Genomic DNA, 26,888 nt, shown 5'->3' on the forward strand with positions numbered 1-26,888 from the left:
GTTCGCCCGACCCCAATTTCATGGTTCGCCCGACCCCAATTTCATGGTTCGCCCGACCCCAATTTCATGGTTCGCCCGACCCCAATTTCATGGTTCGCCCGACCCCAATTTCATGGTTCGCCCGACCCCAATTTCATGGTTCGCCCGACCCCAATTTCATGGTTCGCCCGACCCCAATTTCATGGTTCGCCCGACCCCAATTTCATGGTTCGCCCGACCCCAATTTCATGGTTCGCCCGACCCCAATTTCATGGTTCGCCCGACCCCAATTTCATGGTTCGCCCGACCCCAATTTCATGGTTCGCCCGACCCCAATTTCATGGTTCGCCCGACCCCAATTTCATGGTTCGCCCGACCCCAATTTCATGGTTCGCCCGACCCCAATTTCATGGTTCGCCCGACCCCAATTTCATGGTTCGCCCGACCCCAATTTCATGGTTCGCCCGACCCCAATTTCATGGTTCGCCCGACCCCAATTTCATGGTTCGCCCGACCCCAATTTCATGGTTCGCCAGACCCCAATTTCATGGTTCGCCCGACCCCAATTTCATGGTTCGCCCGACCCCAATTTCATGGTTCGCCCGACCCCAATTTCATGGTTCGCCCGACCCCAATTTCATGGTTCGCCCGACCCCAATTTCATGGTTCGCCCGACCCCAATTTCATGGTTCGCCCGACCCCAATTTCATGGTTCGCCCGACCCCAATTTCATGGTTCGCCCGACCCCAATTTCATGGTTCGCCAGACCCCAATTTCATGGTTCGCCAGACCCCAATTTCATGGTTCGCCAGACCCCAATTTCATGGTTCGCCCGACCCAAATTTCATGGTTCGCCCGACCCAAATTTCATGGTTCGCCCGAACCCAATTTCATGGTTCGCCCGAACCCAATTTCATGGTTCGCCCGAACCCAATTTCATGGTTCGCCAGACCCCAATTCCTGCCCCGAATTTTATGGGTTTCATAAATTTCACAGTTCTTGCTGACTGTGCAGTCAGTGTACTTTAATTTAAGACTAATAATTGAGAAGCAAATGAAGTTTGATTGAAAATTTAATTCACCATTACCAAAATTAACAGAAAATATACCCGCATTATACAAAATTAAAATATCACGTCGAAGTTAATCAGAGTCAAGTGATTCCTCTGAAATTTTTTTTACATTATTTCTTCGGCTACGACCACCATCACGGTCTGCTGCGTACTTCACCCAGTTTTTAACTACAGTTTCTACCTCAAACTCCTTGCTTCCTTTAATATTTTTCTGAACAGCGCCTGAAATATAAATTATTATCATAATTAATAAAAAAAAATATTGGTTAATTACTATCCTTAGATAAAACTAAACACAAGAGTTTTATCTAGAATACCCAAATTTAAGTAATTTAACATTTACCAATTATTATATTTTTAAGTTTCAGATCCCTGAACGCGTATTTTCCATTAACACCAATCCAATTAAATTCTAGAACCAGACTATTTGTAAGGACTTTCTTCAAAATTCTTCGCGCACAGTCTGATATTTTTTTCCCTCCAAAGGATGCGAATCTGTTAATCTGAACAATCATGCCAGGTTATTAGAATTCAAACCACTAATCAAAATTTAAGTAAAGCTTGAAATACTTACAATCTTATTTTTAAAATCGTCATTTTGAAGGAGGTTTTCTGCAAGCTGTAATTCATCCAGGGTTTTAATTGGTAGATCAGGAAAACCAGGAATGTCAAAATCTTCTTCCGTTTGGAAGTTCTTGTCTTTAAGAGAGTAAGCAATGAGCTTATCCACCTTCGTATTTAAATCTGTAAGCATCATTACGATTGACCTTTGGAAGTGGTCATTGCTCATATCTATTGTTTATCAATAAAAAATTTGTTTTATTATTTGCAATGAAAGTAAAATAAATTTGATAAAGATACCTAAAACAGAATCATTCCTGCCAAAGCGATGATTATGAAGTCTTAACGCTTAAAAATTAAAAGGCAATATTAATATTAATTATATTATTCTTCAGTGCATTGTATTCTTACCTCTATCATTCCATTCTGCGTTTTCATGATATCTACTACTATCTGATCGGTTTTTCTTATTTTGGTTGTAAGGAGAGAAATTAGGCGATGTTCCTACTTTAGTATGGAAAATTAAACTTCGATCAGTGTCATTGCGGCCATTCTCCCCCAGTAACACGAGTGTTCCGCGTTCGAGTCGGATCGAGGTAGATTCGTCGGTTTATGGTCTAGTCGGTAGTTACGACTAAAATCCGACTCTTATCCAACTTCAGTTGCCAACTCCGCTTTGCAGTCGGCCGTGAGAACAATAAAATAGAGTTGGCTGATAGTTGGATTTTAAGTCGGTTAATGTAATGAAGGATTGGGTCGGCTGCTCGACTCCTTACCAACTAACACGCGTTTCTATCAAATAAAAGATAACAATATGGGTCTAGAGGTCGACATATCCGACGGCCTACCGATCACACTGAAAATTTCAGATTTAGTTGTAATGAAGCTTCTTCCGCGTTTGAGTCGGTTCGAGGTAGATTCTTCGCTTTATGGCCTAGTCAGCACTTACGACTAAAGTCCGCCTTTTATCCAACTTCAGATACCAGCTCCGCTTTGAAGTCGGCCGTGAGAACAAACAAATAGAGTTGGCTGATAGTTACATTTTATGTCGGTTGGTGTAAGAAAGGATTAGGTCGGCTGCTCAACTTCTTACCAACTAACATGGGTTTTTATCAAAATAACAACAAAGGACGAGAGGTCGGCATATCCGACTACCTACCGATCATACTAAAGAATAGTTATTATGAAGCTTCTTCCGCGTTTGAATTACTGTTGAGGTAAAATACAGCTCCAACTTTTCTCCAAATATGCAAGGCAATAAAAGAAAACTCGCATTCAACTGCAAAACTAAAAAATAAGGAAGTTCTAGTTATTTACGTTTTATATATATTTGGAGAGGGTTTGTCAAAATCAGGTGAAAAGTTCTAGGGAAAGGATTGTTATGACTATTATTACAACGTAATACAATGCCAAAACAAAATTATACTTTCAGTTCTATTTTACCTTTAAATGCCTCTTTTGAAGACACTTCTTTTTCCTTTAGAATATTTAAAGGCCTTTTGCATTTTTTTTCTTGGAACACAGTTCAATGATTCTAGACACTATTGGTTGTATATGGTGTACTAACAACTTTTCCGCCGATGGCCTAATATTTTGCAAAATGTTTAGCTCTTTTATGAGCTGAAAAATATTAAACTTTTATTAAAACTGGAACAACAAGCATTTCTACAAGTGTTGTTGCTTTCTGCGTAGAAAACAAACAAATTGGTTGAAGAAATTTTTACCTTGTTAGTTTTAACCAGAACAGGAAACTTTGAGACTATCTGGTCAACCCTTTAATTGTCGTAAGCCATTTTTTGCCGATGAAATGCAGTTCTCTGCATTTTCTCTTCAATTAGAACTTCATTGGGATGCCCTTTGTCAATTTCTTTGTTGAGTATATCAGTGTGCACTTTTATACTTTTTCGTCTTCTGCCATTCCAGCCATGAGCTATGTTTTATAGTAAAGTATTAAGCATGCGCACATAGTGCGAAAATAAAAATAATGGCATTATTGCGCACCCCTGGGCATATTCTTTTTGCCCTTTCATCTTTTATCTTCTTGCTCTGTGTATCTTCTTTTTCAGTGACTTCCTTATTATCAGAGCCTTCCAGCATCACTTTCCTTTTTCTGCTGTGAATAGCTTTCATTGCCTTGACGCATTCTAAATCAGATCTATTACATCGTTCATGGCGAAATTTAGTGTGTAATGCTTCAGCCCATGTATCCTACAAAACAAATTGGTTTCAGTCGGAGTTAGTGTATTTCATGTACTGATTACTCTGGTAGATTATATATTGGTGTGCACTTATATAAGGGTTTCCATTCAGATTATTTAATTTGTCTCTAAGGAAAGGATATCTTCGCACCAACGCACTGGCCACTCTGTTTCGTTCGTCTTTGGAAGGGTAACTATGAATAGGAAAAATATATTAATTGAGGGCTTGTTCCATGACGACTTTAACTAATCTTACTAGTTATTATATTTGGTCACATCTTCATAAAGAATACTGACAATTCTCGGTCTGTATTTTCTACCAAAGAACCTAGCATCTTTTTCATTTATCAGTTTTACTATTTCTAATGGAAGGTGTGGTATGATGTAGGGATCCGGTATTCTTTGCAAAACATTGCTGCAGGCGGGTATGGGAATATCTGTCTCTTCAATCATAGCGGAGTTAGGGAGTTCGCCAATATTTCTATAGTACAGTGAATTATTATTATAATATTAATTGTTTAACACAAAATGATAAAAACATACTCGGTGAGGATTTTGTTGTCATATGATAACGTTTCTTCCTTAGCTGGTAGTACCAGAATTTTTTATCTATCCTCTGGTAGGCCATCCTTGAAGTCAAAGTCAACCCAGTCGTCCCAGGATGAGTCAAACACTTGAACAGTTCCAATTTTTGTTGAGAAAAGATTTTCAATTTCTTCACAAAACTCAGTTTTGCCAGAGCTGGCCAAAAGCTTAACACATTTCTTCTTTTGCTCGCAACTAACGTGATAGCTTCTCTCCATATTAAATACTATATATTCGTTCAGAAGAAATTAGAGTTCTCTAAGAAAATAGGAAAATGTTTTACAATTTCTCAAATTTTAAGCAATGCAAATAAAAATAAAAATATTAACATTCTCAATGCATTTTTTGCATTATATGAAAATTTTAGGGCATAAATTAACTGATGAAAACGTCTGCCGACTGATTTTTACTTCAAGCATTAACATGCAAATTCTGTGACTAAATATGATAACATTCTGAGAGTCTAGTCTATAGGTTTCCAAAGTCCTATTATCTATTTCTTTCCCCGGCTCCATAATCATCCATTCATTTAACTCTTCGACAACGAAACAATTATAATGTTTTAAATAATTTTTGCAAGTTATAATGCGGCCACACACGTGCCATTTTCCAAGCACTTCTATTAAGAAATATATTTTTATGAAAATTGGCAAATCAACTTCGTTCATTGTTACTGGAAGAAGAAAGTTTTTTTTGTACGTCACACTTTTTACTCGAATAGAAGAAGCAATTTGTGTAACATTAGGTTCTATGACAGAGACATTAAAAATGCATGTAATTCTTTTCGGAGATTCAAAGGTAAAGAGCTAAACTTAAGGGTGAGCGTTTTCACAAAGTCATCGTTCTCTAATCCAGACGGGCCACTTCTTTCGTAACACTGAAGTAATTGATGTCTTTTTGCAAGTGTTACGCAAATGTTTACGAAATTGCGAAAATTAACGGCTATTTGTTTGAAGTATTGATGCTTTCCTCCAAAGCGCATACACCACAAGCATACTAAAGGTCCATATTCCAACATTAATCTTGCGTAATGCGCGAGAAAATGTATTTTCGGTATAAACCGTCCATTTGGGATCTCTTTCAAAATACAATTAAAATCATTTACAAGTTCATACAAGTAAGGCATCCATGTGGGATCAATTACTGGTGATATTATAATTTCACCTATTTCAATAAGCGTTAGAAGCAATTTCCAATATTCATCATCATTAGGAGTAACGGAGCCAAACATTAAGGGAAAGAAGTATAAAAGGCACTTCATTTGTGCTGCTGTACCACCTAGACGCCCAGTACCTCTAAGGACCTCTTTAGAGATAGGTACACTTTTATCCTTCACCATCAGTTCTCCATAGGAGAAATTTTCAATAATGTCATTTATGTTTTTCAAAGATATAAAATTCTCATCTATCAGGTGATTTACAATAAGTTATAGAACTAACGGCACAACACCCTCGTAATAATCGTGCATTATGTCGGGGGGGAGTGACTGCGTTACTTCGAAATGAGGTAGAACCGAAAAAGGACACATTCCTTTCACTCCGTACACCATTTGATTGTCTGGATTTTCCAGAACTGCTTTTAAATGATAGCGATGTACTTCTGGATTTCTAATTAACATGTTATTTTCACAAAACTTCAGCGAAATATGCTCTTTTCTAGTCATACAAAACCGACAAAATCTACCACTAGAAAAACATTGCTGACATCCACCCAACCCATTGCTGGAAAGATTATCTGCCGATATTGTAGCCAATGCTCCTTTGACATTAATATTGTTACGTACTAAGATTCCATCTGTCTGAAGTACTTCAAGGTCATCCAGAAGAGGTTTCAGTACTTTTTCATATCCGTATTGTTTAAGATCAGGATACCTTACAACCATGGCCAAGTTAATGCTACTTAATTTACTCCTAAACACCGGGCTAATATTTCCAATCACGAAATATACTAAGGTCACTTTATGTTTACCCCTCTTAGACCCAAGGGGATTGTTCAATTCAACCTCATCTAAATAAAAATGCAAACGTAACGCCGAATTATCTTTGCTAAAAATGGGAGGGTTCTCACATATTGAACCATCATCATAATCTCGTAAGTAGTTTTTGTATTTCTTCGCTTTTGTTACTTCACTCCAAATATCATCATGAGCCAACATATTTTGCAATATTTTTAAAACTGGAACATAACTGAACTTTTGTTTAACAATTTTGCAATTTACCCTTTTAACACCGAGAATATAATCTATGGGCTCAATGAGGTTGAAATCCTTAACAAAGCCCTACAGATGTTGTCCCTATATTTGACTACGGCTCCAAATTCTGGTCTTAACTGACATTCAGACCTTACAAAAGATTCAAAAGTTATTTTTACTCTTTTCATTTTCCTGTCTTCCATACGATAATCGAATATGTAACCGCTGAGGACAATTGTTTTCATTATACTGCTTAAGGCCGAGGGGTGGAAAGAGTCTCCATTCCTTATGTGTAAAGATTGAAGTAAAAGATTAAATAATCACGAGAAAAAAGCAAGCCAATTACCAAAACTAAGTCGCGCTAACCCAAAGATGAGTTCCCTTAACTTTGCGTAATGAAATCGTAATGGGAAATCTGGTGTAAACATTTTGACGATTGACTATCCCCTTGGGCACAAATCCATATTACCCCCCCCCCCAATGTGATAGACTCGTGTCTATGGGTAAAGGGGTTTGGGAGGCTTTGAGGTGGGTTTTTCTTCGAATTTATTTGGAGATTTCGCAAGTTGCAACTTCATCATTCTGAATCATTTGATTCGCGAGTGTTGCGACAAGCAAAAGCATGTGAAATAAAATGGTGAGAAATTTTACATGAAATCATAAGGTTTCAGGAAAATCTTCAACCTTGTTGAAGGATCCAAACGACTACAAACGATTTTAATAAATATTGCCACAAACATCGCCCATAATGATCAGAGACCTTAATACTATATACTTTTGCAAAGGACTCACCCACATTTATATCATATAAGTTAGCCGAAACCGAATAACTGGGAAAATGGAACAGACATTTTCCCGACATTACCCGATGTTCATTTATGCCATATACTTAAGCAATAGGCATTTTCCCCAGTGTTGACTTATTCCATATACTTATGCAATAGACGAGTGGCAGAGTCAGCGCCGGAGAGAAACGAGTTTAGACACGAAGCGAACGATTCACTTTATTACTCCCTCTAAACAGGGAGGAGAGACTTGAGAGAGAGTAATAATGTGAATAGGCGCGTTCGTTATCTTCGTTGCTAAACTCGTCTCTCTCCCACGCTGGCTCAATCACTCTCCGCGGTGTCCCTCCCTCTCACCTCACTCCTCCCTGCTTTAAAGTTTCCTCTTCCCTCCTGACAGTTTTGTTAGGGCTTTCCGGCGTAAGGCCACACTGCCAGAGACAGTCCGACGAGAGTCGCGAGACTCGCGAATAGAATAAAATGGAGAAATTGCTCTAATGTTCCGATTTTTCGGCAGGCCCAAGCCATTACCATAAAGAGAACATTGACCATCAAGAGAACATTGACCATCAAGACAATATTGACCATCAAGAGAACATTGACCATCAAGACAATATTGACCATCAAGAGAACATTGACCATCAAGACCACATTGACCATCAAGACCGACCGCGGTGACCATCTTACCAGATTTCTGAGAAATATGTTATCTTTCTTTACGAGCTTCAAAAGAATGAAACTGTCTGGCCAGTTAGGCGTTTGACAAGAAAACATATTTACCCATCCAATTTCGAGAAAATGAATGTACAGCGTGCAATTGATATCTTTTCTGTTCCAGTGATCGCTGCTATTGAATATCTGTGCACGCATAGCAACAGTCATCCACAATCTTTAAAATTGCGAACAGCTGTGCCAACCATTGCGTACATGAAAATGATTCAAAAGTGGTTTGATTTGCACAACGCCTGCAATAAGAGCCATTCCTACCAGTCTCGTAATGAAAACAAAGCGCCTTTCACTACCTTCGATGATGAAAGGCTTGAATGGCTTCAAACCACATTTTTGGACTAAGTCAACCATGTCCAGTTTGAACAATAACAATACTTTTTTAACAATGAAACCTTTGAAGCCATGAAGATCACTACACAGTAGCATATGTTGGTAATCTTATGGAGCAAGGATTTCATCATGTTTTGACCAGAAAATTAACAAGTGATAACATTGAATTCTTTTTCCCAAGCTTAGAGCGTCAACATGCTTGATGCTAGGGCAACATTGTTCAGTCTCGAAAACATCTTAAAAAATGAAAACTGAATGCTTCCCCCAGTGATGACAACGTTGAAGATGATAATTTGCTGGACCTCCTACAGGTAGAGTCTCACTTTCACAATTCCCATCTAATATTATATCTATTTTAGATGAGCTCTCCACAGAGATCAACCCTAAAATTAGCTAGCATGGCTTATCTAGCGGGATATGTACTGAGATTGATGCAAGAGAGAGGGAGTTTTGTAATTTTTGTCAAATTAATATTTCTGAGCCTTGTCAAAAATCCCCTCTTCTCGACCTCATCCTGAGCGCAGTTCATGCAGAAGTACTTCGATACCCATCTCAAGCATTCGTGATTATAGTAAGATTTGTTGAGAGAGAGGTGCCGTACTTGCAAAATTCCCCTAATGTCTCTGCAAATTTGGCAACATTTTTGGAGGAAAAAATTCAATGGTCACCTGTCCTCCTTTGTTAGTTTGATAATGACGGTGAGCATTCTCTTTTAACCGCCAAACTTATTTGCCAAAAATTAGTAACGACATTGATAGATAATATATCTCGCAGTGTAACCGTGAGTAGATGGAAAAGGGGCGTTCAAATTCACTTGACGGTATGACGGTATCGGGTTTCAAAGTCACTCGACGGTATCGCGGACTGGCTTCAATATCACTCGACGGTATCGCAGACGATTTTTTCGTAAAATTCTTATCTCCAAAATTCTCTCTTTTATCTTTCAACCAATTCCTTTACTGATAAGATAGTCTATTGACTTTACAAAGTTCGGGAATATGTGATATTGTTATAATAAATTGATAACTGAGCGTCTTATATACTACAACATTACAGTAATGGCGGCAGACGTGGTACGCTCGGATTCAAACCTTAATATTAATTAATGTCCAATTCAAATCATAACGGTTTTGGTTTATAACGGTGTAACGTATCTTATTTCATACATCTGTTGAGCAAAATGGTTAATTTTAATCATATCAATTTAAATATTCAAGAAGAGGTGGTCAATAATACACCCCAAAATTATTTATTTACATCCTTATCAGTAAGGAAATTTTGGCGGGAAATTCAAAAAAAAATCACGCTTGTTTACATTCAAGTTCACTGACAAATAAACATAATTACTACATCTCCCAATGCTAAGCCTATTACACTGTAAATATTCTATTTAAATCTCTATGGCTATCCCCGAAGCTGATATTTTCAAATCTTGCGCCAAATAAAAAAAAAGTGGAAATGCATGCAGCGTACTTCCTGTCGTCTGTCCAAAATGTTTGTTTAGGAATTCAGTCGAACTTGGGGTGAAGCCAATTAACTAATTTATATTTAAATATACCACATATGCTAAATTAAGTATTATCTAAGTGAATGTTGCTTGTTTCCGAAACGAAATATATGAATAATGAAAACCTTGGTAAGAACTGTTTGTAAATATAAGTTAAAAGCCAGATATTAAGCCTCGGATCTCTCTTTATAGTATGTGGTAGCAGATATGGGTTATTTCACCTATAAAAAAAATTCAACTTACTATTTAAGAAGAGGCGCATCTTGTAAACCATTCCGGAGGAGAATTAAAATGCTAAGACTAGTTTACACGTGGTGGTGGTGGTTTACAATATCTAGATATGTAAAAAGACACGTTGCCGGCGATAAACAAGAACCGATAACAAATGTGAAATCTTTTATCGATGAGATATCTTTCCACATGGTAGGAAAATTTCCAGATAGTAAACCGAAAGCGGAGCTAGAACCATTTATCGATAAGATATCTTTCACCATGGTGGATAAAACCAGAACCGATAACCGATATCATCTCCAAACTTATCTATGTCTTCATCAAAACTAGAAATCTTATCGGCCCTATCAAAGATTTATCACGTATATAAACTCGTGCACGTGGTGATAAGATCATTTTACGGTTAACCAAGCTCACTCCAGCACCTAAAGTACCACAGCAGCAGAACTCAACAACTATAGTTCCGGAGGAAATTCTACGTTAATGTAAGTTTTAAACTTTTCTTTTTTTATTTCCATTATTAGGAATTAATTATAAATAGAGCATGATTATAGTTATTTAAATCACTTGAAGAGATGGATTTAACTCTGCAACATCCATTTACTGGTCTTGTAGCCGGGGTCACTGGTTGCGGAAAGAGTGTTTTTGTAGCTAAATTAATTAAGCATCGTGAAATATGTATTTTACCATCACCCGAAAGGATAATTTGGTGTTACACGGAATATCAGGCGAATCTTTTTAATACTATATCCTCGCATTCACCGATGGTGGAATTCCATGTGGGTTTATTAGATGTTAGCATTTTAGATGCCAGTGTGAAGAACTTTGTTATATTAGATGATCTATTGTGTGAATTTGCCAATAATAAGGACGTGACAAACCTCTTTATACGAGGTTCCCATCATAGAAATACCTCGGTTTTTATTCTAATGCAGAATTTGTATTATCCTGGGAAAGAAATACGTACTTTAAATCTTAATGCTCATTACTTGGTTATATTCAAAACACCACGCGACCAGTCGGCCATTATTCATCTTGCGAAACAGATATACCCAACCAATAGCAAATACGTGGTAGACGCGTTTAAACAAGCAACCTCTGAAAGTTTTGGCTATCTTTTTGTAGACCTCAAAGCTAGTACCTCGGACGATCGCACATTGCGTACTGGAATATTGCCTGGAGAACAAGCTGCAGTTTACGTCCCAAAATGACTGCTTTCATCGAGGTTAACTTCTTTCGAGTTGAAGGGGAATGGATAATTAAGGAAATGACCGCATACTTTGAGGAGACGCAGGATTACGAGGTGTGGATTTTCAAATCACCTTGCCCCTTTGCGGATCTATCGCGTAGCGATAAAAGGCAATGTTCTTGGCTAACTCGGAACATTTGCGACCTGCGATTTGAGCAGGGTGATCACGATTTCGAGGAATTACCCAAAATGCTTCTGGATATCCGTGAACGTGCCAGCACCTTTGTGACTAAAGGGATCGAGAAAGCGGTGGTGTTATCCCGTCTCTTAAAAACTGAAGTGTTGAACGCTGAAGATCTAGGTTGTCCCCGACTGACGACGGTAGTGTGCTCTCATCCCAGAGCTTGCACTTTTCACCGGAACATCAATAACTGCACCCTGGTCAAGGTGTTCCGTTTGGCGGCATGGCTCCGTCACAGAGAGTGCACGACCATTTAGACTTTTTAAAATACCTCAATAGTTGCAATGCGTGCCAGAGGAACGCCGCCATTAAGCTTGCCAATAAGGAAGCGATAAAGGCCATAGCAGAATGTTGTATAAATGTTCTACAGAATAACGTACCACTCTCAGTGGATGAGAAGAAGCGACTGAAGAAGCATCGAAGTTCTATAAGGAGAGTGGCTCAAAATATCTCTCATTCGAGAAGGAAGCAGGTATTGACGCAGAACGGAGGATTTTTACCCATATTGTTAGGACCGTTACTATCCATCATAAGTTCCGTTGCCGGTGCAGCTATAAGTCGAGCGATAAAGTAAAATGGCTCGAAAAATGTTGTTAATCTCGGAAGACGCGTATCAAAGACTGAGTAAAGCTAAAAACGACTTCAAAGTGGATACCACCCTAGAATTGGGGAAGGACGACAAGCTAAAGACAGTTATCGAAGATCCAAAGCTAGATGGAAAAGGGGCGTTCAAATTCACTTGACGGTATGACGGTATCGGGTTTCAAAGTCACTCGACGGTATCGCAGACTGGCTTCAATATCACTCGACGGTATCGCAGATGATTTTTTCGTAAAATTCTTATCTTCAAAATTCTCTCTTTTATCTTTCAACCAATTATTTTACTGATAAGATAGTCTATTGACTTTCCAAAGTTCAGGAATATGTGATATTGTTACAATACATTGATAACTGAGAGTCTTATATACTACGACATTACAGTAATGGCGGCAGACGTGGTACGCTCGGATTCAAACCTTAATATTAATTAATGTCCAATTCAAATCATAACGGTATTGGTTTATAACGGTGTAACGTATCTTATTTCATACATCTGTTGAGCAAAATGGTTAATTTTAATCATATCAATTTAAATATTCAAGAAGAGGTGGTCAATAAAACACCCCTATTTACATCCTTATCAGTAAGGAAATTTTGGCGGGAAATTCAAAAAAAAATCACGCTTGTTTACATTCAAGTTCACTGACAAATAAACATAATTACTACATCTCCCAATGCTAAGCCTATTACACTGTAAATATTCTATTTAAATCTCTATGGCTACCCCCGAAGCTGATATTTTCAAATCTTGCGCCAAATAAAAAAAAAGTGGAAATGCATGCAGCGTACTTCCTGTCGTCTGTCCAAAATGTTTGTTCAGGAATTCAGTCGAACTTGGGGTGAAGCCAATTAACTAATTTATATTTAAATATACCACATATGCTAAATTAAGTATTATCTAAGTGAATGTTGCTTGTTTCCGAAACGAAGTATAAGAATAATGAAAACCTTGGTAAGAACTGTTTGTAAATATAAGTTAAAAGCCAGATATTAAGCCTCGGATCTCTCTCTTTATAGTATGTGGTAGCAGATATGGGTTATTTCACCTATAAAATAAATCCAACTTACTATTTAAGAAGAGGCGCATCTTGTAAACCATTCCGGAGGAGAATTAAAATGCTAAGACTAGTTTACACGTGGTGGTGGTGGTTTACAATATCTAGATATGTAAAAAGACACGTTGCCGGCGATAAACAAGAACCGATAACAAATGTGAAATCTTTTATCGATGAGATATCTTTCCACATGGTAGGAAAATTTCCAGATAGTAAACCGAAAGCGGAGCTAGAACCATTTATCGATAAGATATCTTTCACCATGGTGGATAAAACCAGAACCGATAACCGATATCATCTCCAAACTTATCTATGTCTTCATCAAAACTAGAAATCTTATCGGCCCTATCAAAGATTTATCATGTATATAAACTCGTGCACGTGGTGATAAGATCATTTTACGGTTAACCAAGCTCACTCCAGCACCTAAAGTACCACAGCAGCAGAACTCAACAACTATAGTTCCGGAGGAAATTCTACGTTAATGTAAGTTTTAAACTTTTCTTTTTTTATTTCCATTATTAGGAATTAATTATATATAGAGCATGATTATAGTTATTTAAATCACTTGAAGAGATGGATTTAACTCTGCAACATCCATTTACTGGTCTTGTAGCCGGGGTCACTGGTTGCGGAAAGAGTGTTTTTGTAGCTAAATTAATTAAGCATCGTGAAATATGTATTTTACCATCACCCGAAAGGATAATTTGGTGTTACACGGAATATCAGGCGAATCTTTTTAATACTATATCCTCGCATTCACCGATGGTGGAATTCCATGTGGGTTTATTAGATGTTAGCATTTTAGATGCCAGTGTGAAGAACTTTGTTATATTAGATGATCTATTGTTTGTGAAATTGCCAATAATAAGGACGTGACAAACCTCTTTATACGAGGTTCCCATCATAGAAATACCTCGGTTTTTATTCTAATGCAGAATTTGTATTATCCTGGGAAAGAAATACGTACTTTAAATCTTAATGCTCATTACTTGGTTATATTCAAAACACCACGCGACCAGTCGGCCATTATTCATCTTGCGAAACAGATATACCCAACCAATAGCAAGTACGTGGTAGACGCGTTTAAACAAGCAACCTCTGAAAGTTTTGGCTATCTTTTTGTAGACCTCAAAGCTAGTACCTCGGACGATCGCAGATTGCGTACTGGAATATTGCCTGGAGAACAAGCTGCAGTTTACGTCCCAAAATGACTGCTTTCATCGAGGTTAACTTCTTTCGAGTTGAAGGGGAATGGATAATTAAGGAAATGACCGCATACTTTGAGGAGACGCAGGATTACGAGGTGTGGATTTTCAAATCACCTTGCCCCTTTGCGGATCTATCGCGTAGCGATAAAAGGCAATTTTCTTGGCTAACTCGGAACATTTGCGACCTGCGATTTGAGCAGGGTGATCACGATTTCGAGGAATTACCCAAAATACTTCTGGATATCCGTGAACGTGCCAGCACCTTTGTGACTAAAGGGATCGAGAAAGCGGTGGTGTTATCCCGTCTCTTAAAAACTGAAGTGTTGAACGCTGAAGATCTAGGTTGTCCCCGACTGACGACGGTAGTGTGCTCTCATCCCAGAGCTTGCACTTTTCACCGGAACATCAATAACTGCACCCTGGTCAAGGTGTTCCGTTTGGCGGCATGGCTCCGTCACAGAGAGTGCACGACCATTTAGACTTTTTAAAATACCTCAATAGTTGCAATGCGTGCCAGAGGAACGCCGCCATTAAGCTTGCCAATAAGGAAGCGATAAAGGCCATAGCAGAATGTTGTATAAATGTTCTACAGAATAACGTACCACTCTCAGTGGATGAGAAGAAGCGACTGAAGAAGCATCGAAGTTCTATAAGGAGAGTGGCTCAAAATATCTCTCATTCGAGAAGGAAGCAGGTATTGACGCAGAACGGAGGATTTTTACCCATATTGTTAGGACCGTTACTATCCATCATAAGTTCCGTTGCCGGTGCAGCTATAAGTCGAGCGATAAAGTAAAATGGCTCGAAAAATGTTGTTAATCTCGGAAGACGCGTATCAAAGACTGAGTAAAGCTAAAAACGACTTCAAAGTGGATACCACCCTAGAATTGGGGAAGGACGACAAGCTAAAGACAGTTATCGAAGATCCAAAGCTAGATGGAAAAGGGGCGTTCAAATTCACTTGACGGTATGACGGTATCGGGTTTCAAAGTCACTCGACGGTATCGCGGACTGGCTTCAATATCACTCGACGGTATCGCAGATGATTTTTTCGTAAAATTCTTATCTTCAAAATTCTCTCTTTTATCTTTCAACCAATTATTTTACTGATAAGATAGTCTATTGACTTTCCAAAGTTCAGGAATATGTGATATTGTTACAATACATTGATAACTGAGAGTCTTATATACTACGACATTACAGTAATGGCGGCAGACGTGGTACGCTCGGATTCAAACCTTAATATTAATTAATGTCCAATTCAAATCATAACGGTATTGGTTTATAACGGTGTAACGTATCTTATTTCATACATCTGTTGAGCCTCCACTCCCTCTTTGTTTATTCTGACGTAGTAGAGAGTAGACCCGTTGGTGATGTGCACGTCCCGCTACTTAGAATCGTTAGCATTCACGGGCGAGATGGTGAAACTATTGACCGAGATTTTACCAGGCCGCATTACTTACCCGTGGCTACAAATACTTTCCAATCGATTGAAGTTAACATAATGAGCGAGCTCGGTTTGCCCGTGGATTTCAAGAGGGGTAGGGTTCACGTGACCTTACATTTCAGACCTCGTAGAATGTGGATGCCGCTATAAATACAGTAGTGAAGAGTCCCGACATATCATTCACGTTTAGAGTGTTAATGAAGCGTGTCATAAAGGAGAAAATGGCCTTCAACCAATCGGACTACGATGCGCACTTTCTGAACCAAATTGGACATGGGACAAAAATTAATTTCCAAAAACACTTTGAATCGCAGATTGGTAATTCGTTGGCAGTATATAGGGGACATCCAGTGCAACACGGGTATGGGTTAGGGAATTTTATCGCATCCGCCTTCCGCCGAGCTATGCCTTTACTCAAAAGAGGCGCCACATACCTTGGGAAAAAGTTTTTAAATACGGGTGCAAAGATTGTGAGTGACGTGGCGAGTGGAATCCCGGTGAAGGCATCGGTAAAGTGACGCGGTAAAGTTGCGGCGAGGGACATGGCGCTTAGTGCAGCTGAAGAAATTCAAAAAATGACTGGAAATGGGAGTAAAAGGAGGCGTAAAACCAAAAAGATCGTCAGTTCAGTCGTGACAAGAAAGAGGAAAGCATCATCCCTTCAACGTCCCGATATTTTTTCCAAAATATAATGACGCATGTTCATCCCGACTCGTGTGGATCTATTAGTTCCGAAGTCGAGCTTTTCAACGTACCCTTAACCAATACCAGTATATTGAGTGGAGAATGGATAGAGTACAGCCCAATATCGAACATTAACGAAAATTCAACCATAACGTTTTCGGTGGCTGGCAGTTCCGACGCTTACTTGGACTTGTCCAAGACATTACTGCATCTTCAAGTTAGAATAGTTAATCCGGCTGATGGGACTACTATCCCTGTGGCAACGGACATTGTGGCTCCTGTAAATCTGTTCCAGCATAGTCTCTTCAGCGAAGTGCATCTTTCGGCGCAGGAGAGATCGGTGACTCCATCCCCGCAAAACTACCCGTACAAGGCCATGTTTCAAACGGCTGTGACATTTGGAGGGCCGGCCAAAGGGAGTTTTCTTACGAGTTCTCTCTTCTACAAAGATACAGCTGGTAAATTTGACACACCGGCAGAAAACTTGGGATTTAAGAAAAGAGCCCTGTTTGCCCAAAATGGGACAATCGATATGGTTAGCACCGTTCACTTGGATTTATGTCAACAGTCACGTTATATTCCCAATATGACAGATTTGAAATTCAAGTTTGTTAAAAGTCCAAACGACTTTTGCATACAGACTACGGAAGCGGTTAAATTGAAGGTTATTTACGAGTTAGCTTCGCTCTATATACGAAAAGTAAAGTTACCTGCGGAAGTGCTTGTAGCTCACGCTAAATGTCTTGAACTGGCAACCATGAAGTACCCTATTATTAGAACTGAGTGTAATTCTTTCTCCATTAACAGTGGAACTAAAATATGTGTTAGAGAAAATTTATTTATGGGGCAATTACCAAAAAGAGTTCTTTTCGCGCTTGTTGACCAGAATGCATACTTGGGTGATTACGCAAAATCCCCATTTAATTTCCAGAATTTTGATTTAAATCACATTGCCTTGTATCTCGACGGAGCGAGCGTACCGCACAAACCTCTTACCCCTAATTTTACCGGAAAACAGTACATGAGATCATACACTAATCTCTTTACTCAAACATCTCAATGGTTATTGGACGAAGGGAACTTTATTTCTCGAGATGAATTTCCCGATGGTCATTGCATCTTTGCTTTTGATTTAAGCCCGGATCTCAGTAGTTCAGCCACGCAATTTCAACTGATAAGGAATGGCAACTTGCGTCTTGAATTAAAGTTCGCCAAGGACTTGCCAAAGACTATCACGGTTTTATATTACTCTGAATTTCAGAATTTGGTCGAGATTGATAAAAATAGGACCGTCATTTACGATTATAACTAAGAAACAATGGATACTCTACAATTAACTAAAATTATGAAAAATGATAAATATGCCAAAGACTTGTTTCGTGGGGTTTTTGCTGCGAATACTTTACCGAAAACTGTAATACGTTATCCTTCTTTATATATCGTAAATACTGGATTAGCAAATACTGAGGGTATGCACTGGACTGTTATTTATTTTTCAAGTAATAAAAACACAGAGTTCTTTGATAGTTTTGGCCACGCCCCCATAGTGTTTAGTTTCAATGATTTTGTGGAGAGAAATAGCGTAACTGTAACTTATAATTCTAAACAGCTTCAAGGTAATTTCAGTCAAACTTGTGGGGGATTTTGCGTTTATTTTTCTCTGTATAGATGTCGGGGTGTTAAAATGTATGATATTTGCACTAATTTCGGGAGAGATAAGAATTTGAACGATAAGATGATATCGGAATTTATGTACAAGCGATTTGCAATAAAGTTTTTTTCATAATTTAATATGTTTTATTTACACTTTCAAAAAAAACATGGTGCCCCTTCCCACGCGGCGCGTCGCGTATAGGTCTTTTGCAAAATAGAGCGCGGTTAACTTGATTCGCGCGCGGGTGTATTCGTGGGGCGCGGGATGCCTTCCCCCCTTTCCGTCCTGAACTAAAAATTATAGAAATAAATATACATAGTAATAACAGTTATTTTATTTATTATTTTCCAAGATTTTAAAATGCCCGTGAGCCAAAGTAGATATACCGTCAATAATAAATCGTTTGTCATCACAAGGGTTAAAACATAATTATGTTTGCCTAACAGTGTAAAGTTCATGCTTTTTACTAGTTATTCGTTTCATTTCCGCCATAGTTAGTTGTCGATTTAGTAGACACTCCTTGTACTGGATATGACGTAGTTTCTTCTTTACTACCCTCCTGCATATTCCTTTCGCGGTTTTCTTTTCACCGTTGGCAGAAAGGATAGAGTACATTTTTGGTCGAAGACCGCAAAAGTCAGAGATTGGGATACCGTCCATTTCGACTTTGAATTTTCCCAAGACTTTCTTGTTTACATCACTGAAGAGGTGATGGTCCTTTGGATAACCGGAAAAATCGTACATTTCCTTCTTATCCGCGAAATCACGGTAGAGGTCTTCAGTCTCTATATGATACGTTAGCGAATCCGTATCTGTGAAAAGTAGCTTGGCTCGGTCTCCATATTGTTTCCGTATGACGTCATAGTGAAACTCGTACATTAACAGTTTCGAGAGATCGAGAACTGCGAATCCCGTGTAGATGGGGCGGTTCAGCGTCAAAGTCTTCTGAACTCGGTGGATACCCACCAGGTCGTTTTTAAAGACTGTGAAACGCTCAAAAGCTGGTGAACTGGCCATCTTGACTGCACGTTCTGGTGTGTTCACGAGGGTAAAGTCTATACGACTTCGTAGGTTCTCCATCGTCTTACCTACAAATAGAAACATTGATTAGTATATTTAATTACTATAAAGGGGTAGGTTAGGTTAGGTTACTTACCATACGCGCTATTATTCATCAGTTTAAAGAAATTTTTCTCGAACTCATTCGCCGCCATCTTACATTTGTCCGTATTGAAGTCAATAAAGGGCTTCAACCAAGCCCCCTGCTTGAACGATAGAATGCGGTGAATCTTGCTGATAACCAGTCCCTTAGATACGTAGTACTTGAGGTTGCGGTAGTGCACAACGTAGTTCCCCTTCTTATAGAGCGATGGTACTAGTTTCGGGCAGTTATCCTTCTCTTTCAGATTTAATTCACGTAGCTGATCCTTGGAAAAGGGTGAAAGTTCAGCCGTTGTGATTATGCGTCTTTCAGGTGCTAGAGGGTAGCAGTTGTGATCGTTGTGAAGGTGTTGGTGGTAGTCCAAATCAACCTCGAGTATGTATCCAGTGTCATCATCATCCGGATGGTTTAGTATAATTTCCTCCGTAAAGTCACGGCAAGGTCTGATCCATTTAAACGCGGTCATTGGGAGATTATCGCACATAACTGTATCATAGAGATTGTTAGAATCTTGCGAGTGAAGAAAAAAAAAGAAAAAACATTAATAAATAATGAAAAAAAAACATAAATAAATAAAAAGAAATATATATATATTGGAGGGTGAAACAGTAATATATTCTCACCTAGGTATGTTACATAGCTGCTGGGTTTTTCGGCGACGAAGGATTCTGGTAAATCCTTGTTGTTGGCCTGGGCCAATCGGTGACTAATCATTGAGATACCCCCTCTTATACCCTTCTCTATGAAAAGGTGCATATCGGGGTCAACTAATAAATCGAGTTTCACTTTAGTCATGGATAAAGCGCTTTCCCAAGCGAATCCGGGTCCGGTAAAAGCGTGGGCGCAGTCCAACTTGTAATAATCCAAACACATAGCACGAAAGTTTTGGAAAATATCGGCTAGTAAAAGGACATCGGATTGGACGTACAGATCATGGTAATCCCCTAGTAACGAGAAAATTAATATAATTTATAACCAAACCTAACCCAATAAATTTGAATTTCACTTACCAAGATTCCTGATTTTGAATTCATCCCATACGTTTTGGGCGTGTTTGTAGTCCTCGGTACTGATATGCTCCTCGGTCAGGTTGTTATAGAAGTCGTCTTGATGAGGGAGTTTCACTTCGTCAAACGTTTTCATGTTATCCATATAATCATAGGGGTAAACTTGTTTACGTAACAGGAGTTTAACCTCCTCAGGTGTGTAAATCTCCTTCATACAAGCAAATTTATCAACGCCTCCGTTTGACAGATTTTTCGCCAGTTCCTCGAGAGACGCGGGCATAAACCGAACAGTGTCCAGAAATCGTAGGTTACCCAAACTGAATGAAATGTATGTTTCAGAGTTTGAGGGTATACATTTTATGTCCTGATCCTTTACGAGACCGATTTTCTCCATAATCAGATGAGAGTCATAGCGGGAAAGGTTATGTAAGAACACGGGGACGAACTTTGGGGTCCTAAGCTTTAAATTGCATATATTATGTGCCGCACCCCGATATGCACCACTTGAATGGTCGTGATCGCGCACTTTGCAGTTGTCCCACGTAAAAGGACCGTCGCAAATATAGCAATTTAAAGCAGATTTAAAGTCCTCCGCCTCCAAACTCGTTAGATTCATTGGGGCTATCACTTTTAGTTTTTCGGTTATGACTTCCTGCTCAACTAGTAGCTGCTCGAGAAATTTATCCGCGGCGTCTTCACCGCGATAAGTTACTGGTTTAGATGGTTTCCCGTCCGGTCCCACGACGACATAGCTAAATCCACAGGCCATGTGACTTGTTAGCTGCGTTGTTGATGAGAGCTTGGAATCCGGTATACACGTAAGGATTTTCAGTAAAATCGCTTCAAAATCCGCAAAGATTACGTATTTAATCTGGAAATATTGATAAAAAAAATGCGGGGTTTTAAAAACACGGCTATAACCAAATTTAACTACTCTATGAATTAATTTAGCATAAGACATACCTTTTCACGCCATCCGTAATTTTTAAACTCAAGTACTGGCTCCTTTGTTGGCATCAGAATCTTTTGCGGTCCGTGGATACTGCAGTCAACTACATGCGTATCCCTCTGGTCTTCGGAGTTGGGACCGGAAAAGCGATGTAGACAGTAACGACAATAATGTGTCGCGGGGTGATGTTTTGTGAAGTCACTTAAAAGACGACTTAAACTCCGAATAAGACAGTAATGTCGCTTCTCACCTTCCGTTATTAATAGAAGATCAATTTGACGGGTCTTTTCAACACGATTTGAGCTTATATAACGCGGAAAAATTTCCTTCTCATAACAGAAAACGTTTATGGATAGGTTATTTTTGATTTCAAACTTCGCCAATTTGTCGGCATTGAGTTCAAAGGGGAATGTTATGTCTGTTAAATCTAACTCATCCTCAAACTCCACGTATTTCTGAACACGTGCGTTGTTGTTAGCCGCTACGGGATGTAAATGCGCGAGGATGGACCATAAGAAACAGCGGTTATCAGAGTTTTTTATGTTTATAACAGCCCTTTTATGGACAAGTTTCTAGGGCAGTTCAATAAATGTTCCACCCGCTAGTGGCAAGTACGAGATTATATTCACTTGTAGAAAAAGAATTCTATCCAAAACCCATCCACTTCCATTCTTCTGGAATTCGTCCATTTGATTCTTCACTGCCAACACGCATCCATCTAACTGTCTTGGGAAAACATCCTCAGAGAGCGTTTGCTGGGTTCGACTCCTGTGGTAGGCTAGGAATTCGACTACCTGGCCGAGATTCGCCAGCTCCCTAGTATAGCGGACGCGAAGAGTAATATACCACTTGATTCCGTGATCCTTACTTAACTTATTTCTTAAATAAGTTAGAATTGTATCACGGTGACGATTTATAAAGGTTTCGGGGTCTGTTTCTTCCGATGACGGCGTGATCCTAGCGCAGAAAATTGCGTGATTTAGGACTTCTAACTCCTCTAACTCGTCAGGGATGGGTGCGTTTTGTGGTGGTTCGATAATGGGATCCTGTCGCCCGGCTTCTTGGTCTTCCTCGAACCGGTCCATAAATTCATGAAGGTTGGAGTTTTCTTGGGTACTTAAAAGCGGCATGGAGTCATCCAGGTTCGCTTCGTTTTCACGATCCATGAAACGATGTAGATCGGCGTTTTCTTGTGTACTTAAGGGTTGTATGGAGTCATCCTGGTTCTGTTCATTTTCTCTATCCATTAACCGATGAAGTTCAGCATTTTCTTGGGCACTTAGGGGTGACATGGTATAATCAGGTTGGCTCGGTGTTGTATTCATAAAATCGTGGTCGGTATCCGGTGTAACGGTGGACGGGGCAGACGATGAGAGGTCGTGGAAATCAGGGTAGTTTTTCGCAGCGGACGTTGAGGGTTCAGAAATAGGTAGCTTGGCGCCCACTCAACCTGCGCCCACTCAGCCAGTGGTCACCCAGCCAGCAGCCACCCAGCCATCGCCCACCCAGCCAGAGCTCTCACTGCCTGGTTTTCATTAAGGGCACCCTACACGCTCAATAATTTGCGCTAAAAACATGGGGCCCGTTATTTAAGTTACAAAGTATAAATTGAACGTTATCCAGACATATTTGTGCAAAGTTCAAATATAATGCTACAACATGTTTTAGGAAATTTAAAATCATTTGCGGTAAATTTTGGACAATATTTGCGTAAAAAACGGAACATATATATTGAGTGAGTTTTTATTGCTCAAAATACGAACAATATTTCGCATTCGAATAAAACTAAAGTCTGTGTATTTAACTGCTTATATGTTGTGTTCGGTCAATAAAATTGTACACGGTCCATGGACTCGACATCAACTTTTTTATTGTGATAAAATATATTCAATATAATTGAATAAATCGTGTGCAATATGATCAATATATTTGTCCAATAAAAGTTTAAATTTTTGTTTTACATATTGAGCTTTAAATATCGTGATGGATTTATTTGCACAATTAGTGAAAAGTCTTGGGAATAATTTATAAGATGATGAATTTTATAAATGTCCCCCACTTTATTTGTGCAAAACATTGAGCGTGTAAAGGCCGCTTAAGGCAAAATAATTACTGGTAATTGGTTATGAACTATGTTTGAACCTATTTGAATAGGTTAATAGTGAATAATTAAGTTTTTAAAATTCCTTTATCAGAGATAATGATTTTGCTTTATTTCTTTTTTATATATATATATAGGTGAAACCGAATAAAACATTGAATTAATTCTGAACACGTTTTTGTAACCCATTATTTTGCAACTTTTGCGGTGTGGAAAGGGGGGAGGTAGACAACACTCAGCATATCGGGGCATATAAGGGGAGGTAATATAATTTTTCTAAGGCTCAAAAGGCTAATAACGTTATGTTCCCTTTACTGGGTTCTATACACCACCATCATCTGGTCTTTTTGTCCATCCCACATGGACTGGCTACTATCTCCATCATCATCGTTAAGGTTAAGACATACGCGGCGATCGGCTAGGGTTACGAGAAACGTCTGGCCTCTCAATGGTGGGGCTTCCACCAAAAGGTTCACGCAATTGCGCTGTTATTATTCATAGGTAAGATTTGAAACGATTATAAACTACCGATTTGAGTAGGGCGAAACAACAGGCGTATCCTTCATTTCAAACGTCAATATTAGTCAAGTCTCCCAAGAGTATCTCGTTATTCTTTTTTAAAACTATGTAACGCTTATTTATATTTATTTTACTATTTAAGATAATCTTGTTTCTCAACTCAAAATTAATACAGAAAGAGTTAAACAGCAGGTTATGTGATTGTCAGTGTGTGTCCGTCCGTAGTTACACTAGTGCACCGTGTTAGCAGTTCGCCTTGTGTGAAGAAATCCAACACAAATTTTAATTATTCCATTTTTCATAGTATAAAGTGAATATATGGAAATGTTTTTCGTAATTTCGATGCCTTAAGTAGTTTTGTAGCTATAAAGATCCGTTTCATTTTGATGTTCCAATAATATTTTTTATATTATTATTTATTCTACTGAATTACAGTATATGCGCTATGCTTCGAATACTGCTTTAATAATTCGTAAATTTTTACTTAAAAAATGAGAAATATTTCAATATCTAGGTAAATAATTTTGTAAGAAGTCTTCCTCTTGACTCGGAGAGGTAGTATTTTGGTTTTTCCAACTTGTTTACTATGGAAACGCAAGAACAAGAGAAAAACGAGAACAAAATGGTGTAAAACATGGTTGTTACAACGAAAGAGACATTATTACATTTATTGAACGATTTACGAAACGATCCCGATAAGTGGCGGTGTTATCTCCGAATGGACGAAACCACCAAAACCCAATAACTGCTTTTGGTGACACCTATTATAAAACGTCAAGATACTGCGAGGCGTCAAGCTTTATCGCCGCATGAACGATTTAGCAGTACATTGCGCTTTCTAGCTACCGGGCGATCATACCGAGATTTACGATTTTCAACTGTCATGTACCATCAATCTTTACCCGCAATTATCCCTGACAACTGTCGAGCCATCTATATGGTGTTGCGTAAGCAATACATGAAAGTAATACAAAGCTTTATGATTGTTGAACCAATATTTATTACATCCAATATACATAAATATACGTCTTGCGTATCTATTCACATGGGGTGGAAGTAGTTTTATGTGAAGAAATGTTTTCATGAGAAGGCACATTATCGTCAGGGTTATTGACAGTTATCGTGGTTGTGGTATCGTTGGGTAATTCCTGAATATGCCAGTTGGGTAGTAGGGTGTTGATTATGGTAGGCTGTGGAGGGGTGGGTAATGGTAAAGCGTCGCTACTTGGAATGCTGATGAAACAACTTCGCGACAGAGTTCCTAATTCTCTTTCATACAATGCGTCGTTATTGAGTTTTTCGACGTAAATACGCTGGACATTGGGCAAACGTCGCAACTTAGCAGTTACATTGCGCCCAAACGCGTCATGTTGGTCCTCATTTGTGATTTCGTTCAGCTTTTGCCCTACAGAAGCAATAACACTGTCGATCTCTAGCCCCCTTTTCTTATTATTAGGATGTCTGGGTGGAGCCGATGAGCTTTCACTACTTGGGGTAGGAGGGAACACGTCCTGGTCTAGAGCCGACTGATCAGTTAGAGAACTGCTGTTTGAACAATGTGATGGCGAGCGGTGCTCTTGGTCTTGAGGAGAGCTGACTGACTCGATGGAGTTGTCACCCTGAAATGATATTGTTATTTCGTAGGTGCCTACATCACAGGAAGAATGGAAAGAGGTAGCGCAGGACTTCAAAAGGAAGGGGAATTTTCCACATTGCCTGGGTGCTGTGGATGGCAAGCATGTCAAGATTATTCCGCCACCAAAAAGCGGGTCCTACTTTTATGATTATAAAGGCTTCATAGCATGGTGTTGATGGCAGTAGTGAATGCGAATTATGAGTTCACAATCGTCGAATTTGGTGTAAATGGACGAATCTCAGACGGAGGTGTCATTGAGCACACAATATTCCATCACAAATTGAACGATCATTCGTTGCGCGTTCCTGAACCGGAACAGCTACCTAATTCTAATACAGTCCTTCCTTACGCTTTCATAGGCGATGAAGCATTTGCGTTAACCCCTAATTTTTTAAAGCCCTTCAATCAAAGTAAAGGTCAGGGATGGTAAAAGGTCGGATAACAGGCCGAAAAGGTAACGGTAAAGAGTAGGCAAGGTTACCGTTTTTCTTGTTGGCTTAAGCCATCCCCAACACAAAAACGCATTGTGAGCCAAGTACACAGAAAAAAAAGTGTTTAGAAACTAAACACTTGCCTAAACACGAAAATGCAACAGATATTTTATCAAGTTTAAAAACACTCATGTTTAAAAAAGAATGGTGTTTAGGTTTGCAACACCTTATGTTTAGGTTCAAAATGTGTTGATCGCTTGTCATATCTAGTATTTAAACATGTTTAAGGTGGTATATGTCATGTTATTGTGCTATAATACTTAGTAACAAAACGTGTTTACACGATTATATGCCTAGTTGTATAACATGTTTTAAGGATTATATGTTTAGGTTTATTAGCAGGGTTGTTTGATTTAAATCAAGCAATTTTTTTAAAAAAATCATTTGATTAAAATCACGAATATATTTTTATTTTTAAAAAATGTTTTATAAGATTCCAAGAAGTAGTTTAAGAAACTCGAGAAGAAACTTAACTAGAAAAGACCTAAAATTAAAAATAATCATGGTTTTGGTATATTTCAGTTTAAGTTTTTCCCAGAACTCCAGTTTGTCTTGCAGGAAAGGCTAGGAAATGAAATAGCGGTCAAACTAGTCTTTTTATACAAGCATTTGAATAGTAACAATATCCAATAGCTGCTTAAATGTCATGATTATTTTGCTTTTGGTTAATTTTGACTCAAAAGTTTTCATGTTGGTAATTTACTATCTAGTAGTTCAATAAAAATCAAAAAAATCAAATAAATCAATTAAAATCAAAAAAATCCGATTTTT

At 38.7% G+C, this 26,888-nt stretch overlaps 2 protein-coding genes across 2 annotated transcripts; one reads left to right on the forward strand and one right to left on the reverse strand.

Moving 5' to 3' along the window:
• Positions 1–16,605: 16,605 nt before the first annotated feature.
• LOC149672222 (uncharacterized protein F54H12.2-like) lies at positions 16,606–17,910 on the forward strand. Its single transcript, XM_089840128.1, has one exon. The coding sequence runs from the start codon at positions 16,606–16,608 to the stop codon at positions 17,908–17,910; it is 1,305 nt and encodes a 434-aa protein (XP_089696254.1).
• A 771-nt stretch (positions 17,911–18,681) lies between these two features.
• Positions 18,682–22,662, reverse strand: LOC149672223 (uncharacterized). The gene is made up of 7 exons (XM_089840129.1): positions 22,000–22,662; positions 21,746–21,825; positions 21,385–21,673; positions 20,425–21,292; positions 20,038–20,358; positions 19,409–19,924; positions 18,682–19,340 (listed from the first exon to the last, which is right to left on the reverse strand). Exons 1-7 carry the CDS (start codon positions 22,660–22,662, stop codon positions 18,682–18,684), a joined length of 3,396 nt encoding a protein of 1,131 aa, XP_089696255.1.
• Between the last annotated feature and the right edge of the window lie 4,226 nt (positions 22,663–26,888).

The sequence above is a fragment of the Phalangium opilio genome, unplaced genomic scaffold (assembly GCF_054372755.1).
Source record: "Phalangium opilio isolate 3A_F unplaced genomic scaffold, DU_Popi_V2 ptg000053l_1, whole genome shotgun sequence".
NCBI classification, from domain to species: Eukaryota; Metazoa; Arthropoda; class Arachnida; order Opiliones; family Phalangiidae; genus Phalangium; species Phalangium opilio.

Excerpts from the sequence above, each read along its gene's own strand:
- LOC149672222 (XM_089840128.1), top strand. The coding sequence starts at position 16,606 with ATGACGCATGTTCATCCCGACTCGTGTGGATCTATTAGTTCCGAAGTC.
- LOC149672223 (XM_089840129.1), bottom strand. The coding sequence starts at position 22,662 with ATGTCACCCCTAAGTGCCCAAGAAAATGCTGAACTTCATCGGTTAATG. Across the intron at positions 21,826-21,999 it reads ATAGAATTCTTTTTCTACAA|AAATACGTGGAGTTTGAGGA; the intron begins GTGAATATAATC and ends GCACGTGTTCAG. Across the intron at positions 21,674-21,745 it reads AATGCCGACAAATTGGCGAA|CTCAAATCGTGTTGAAAAGA; the intron begins GTTTGAAATCAA and ends GCGTTATATAAG.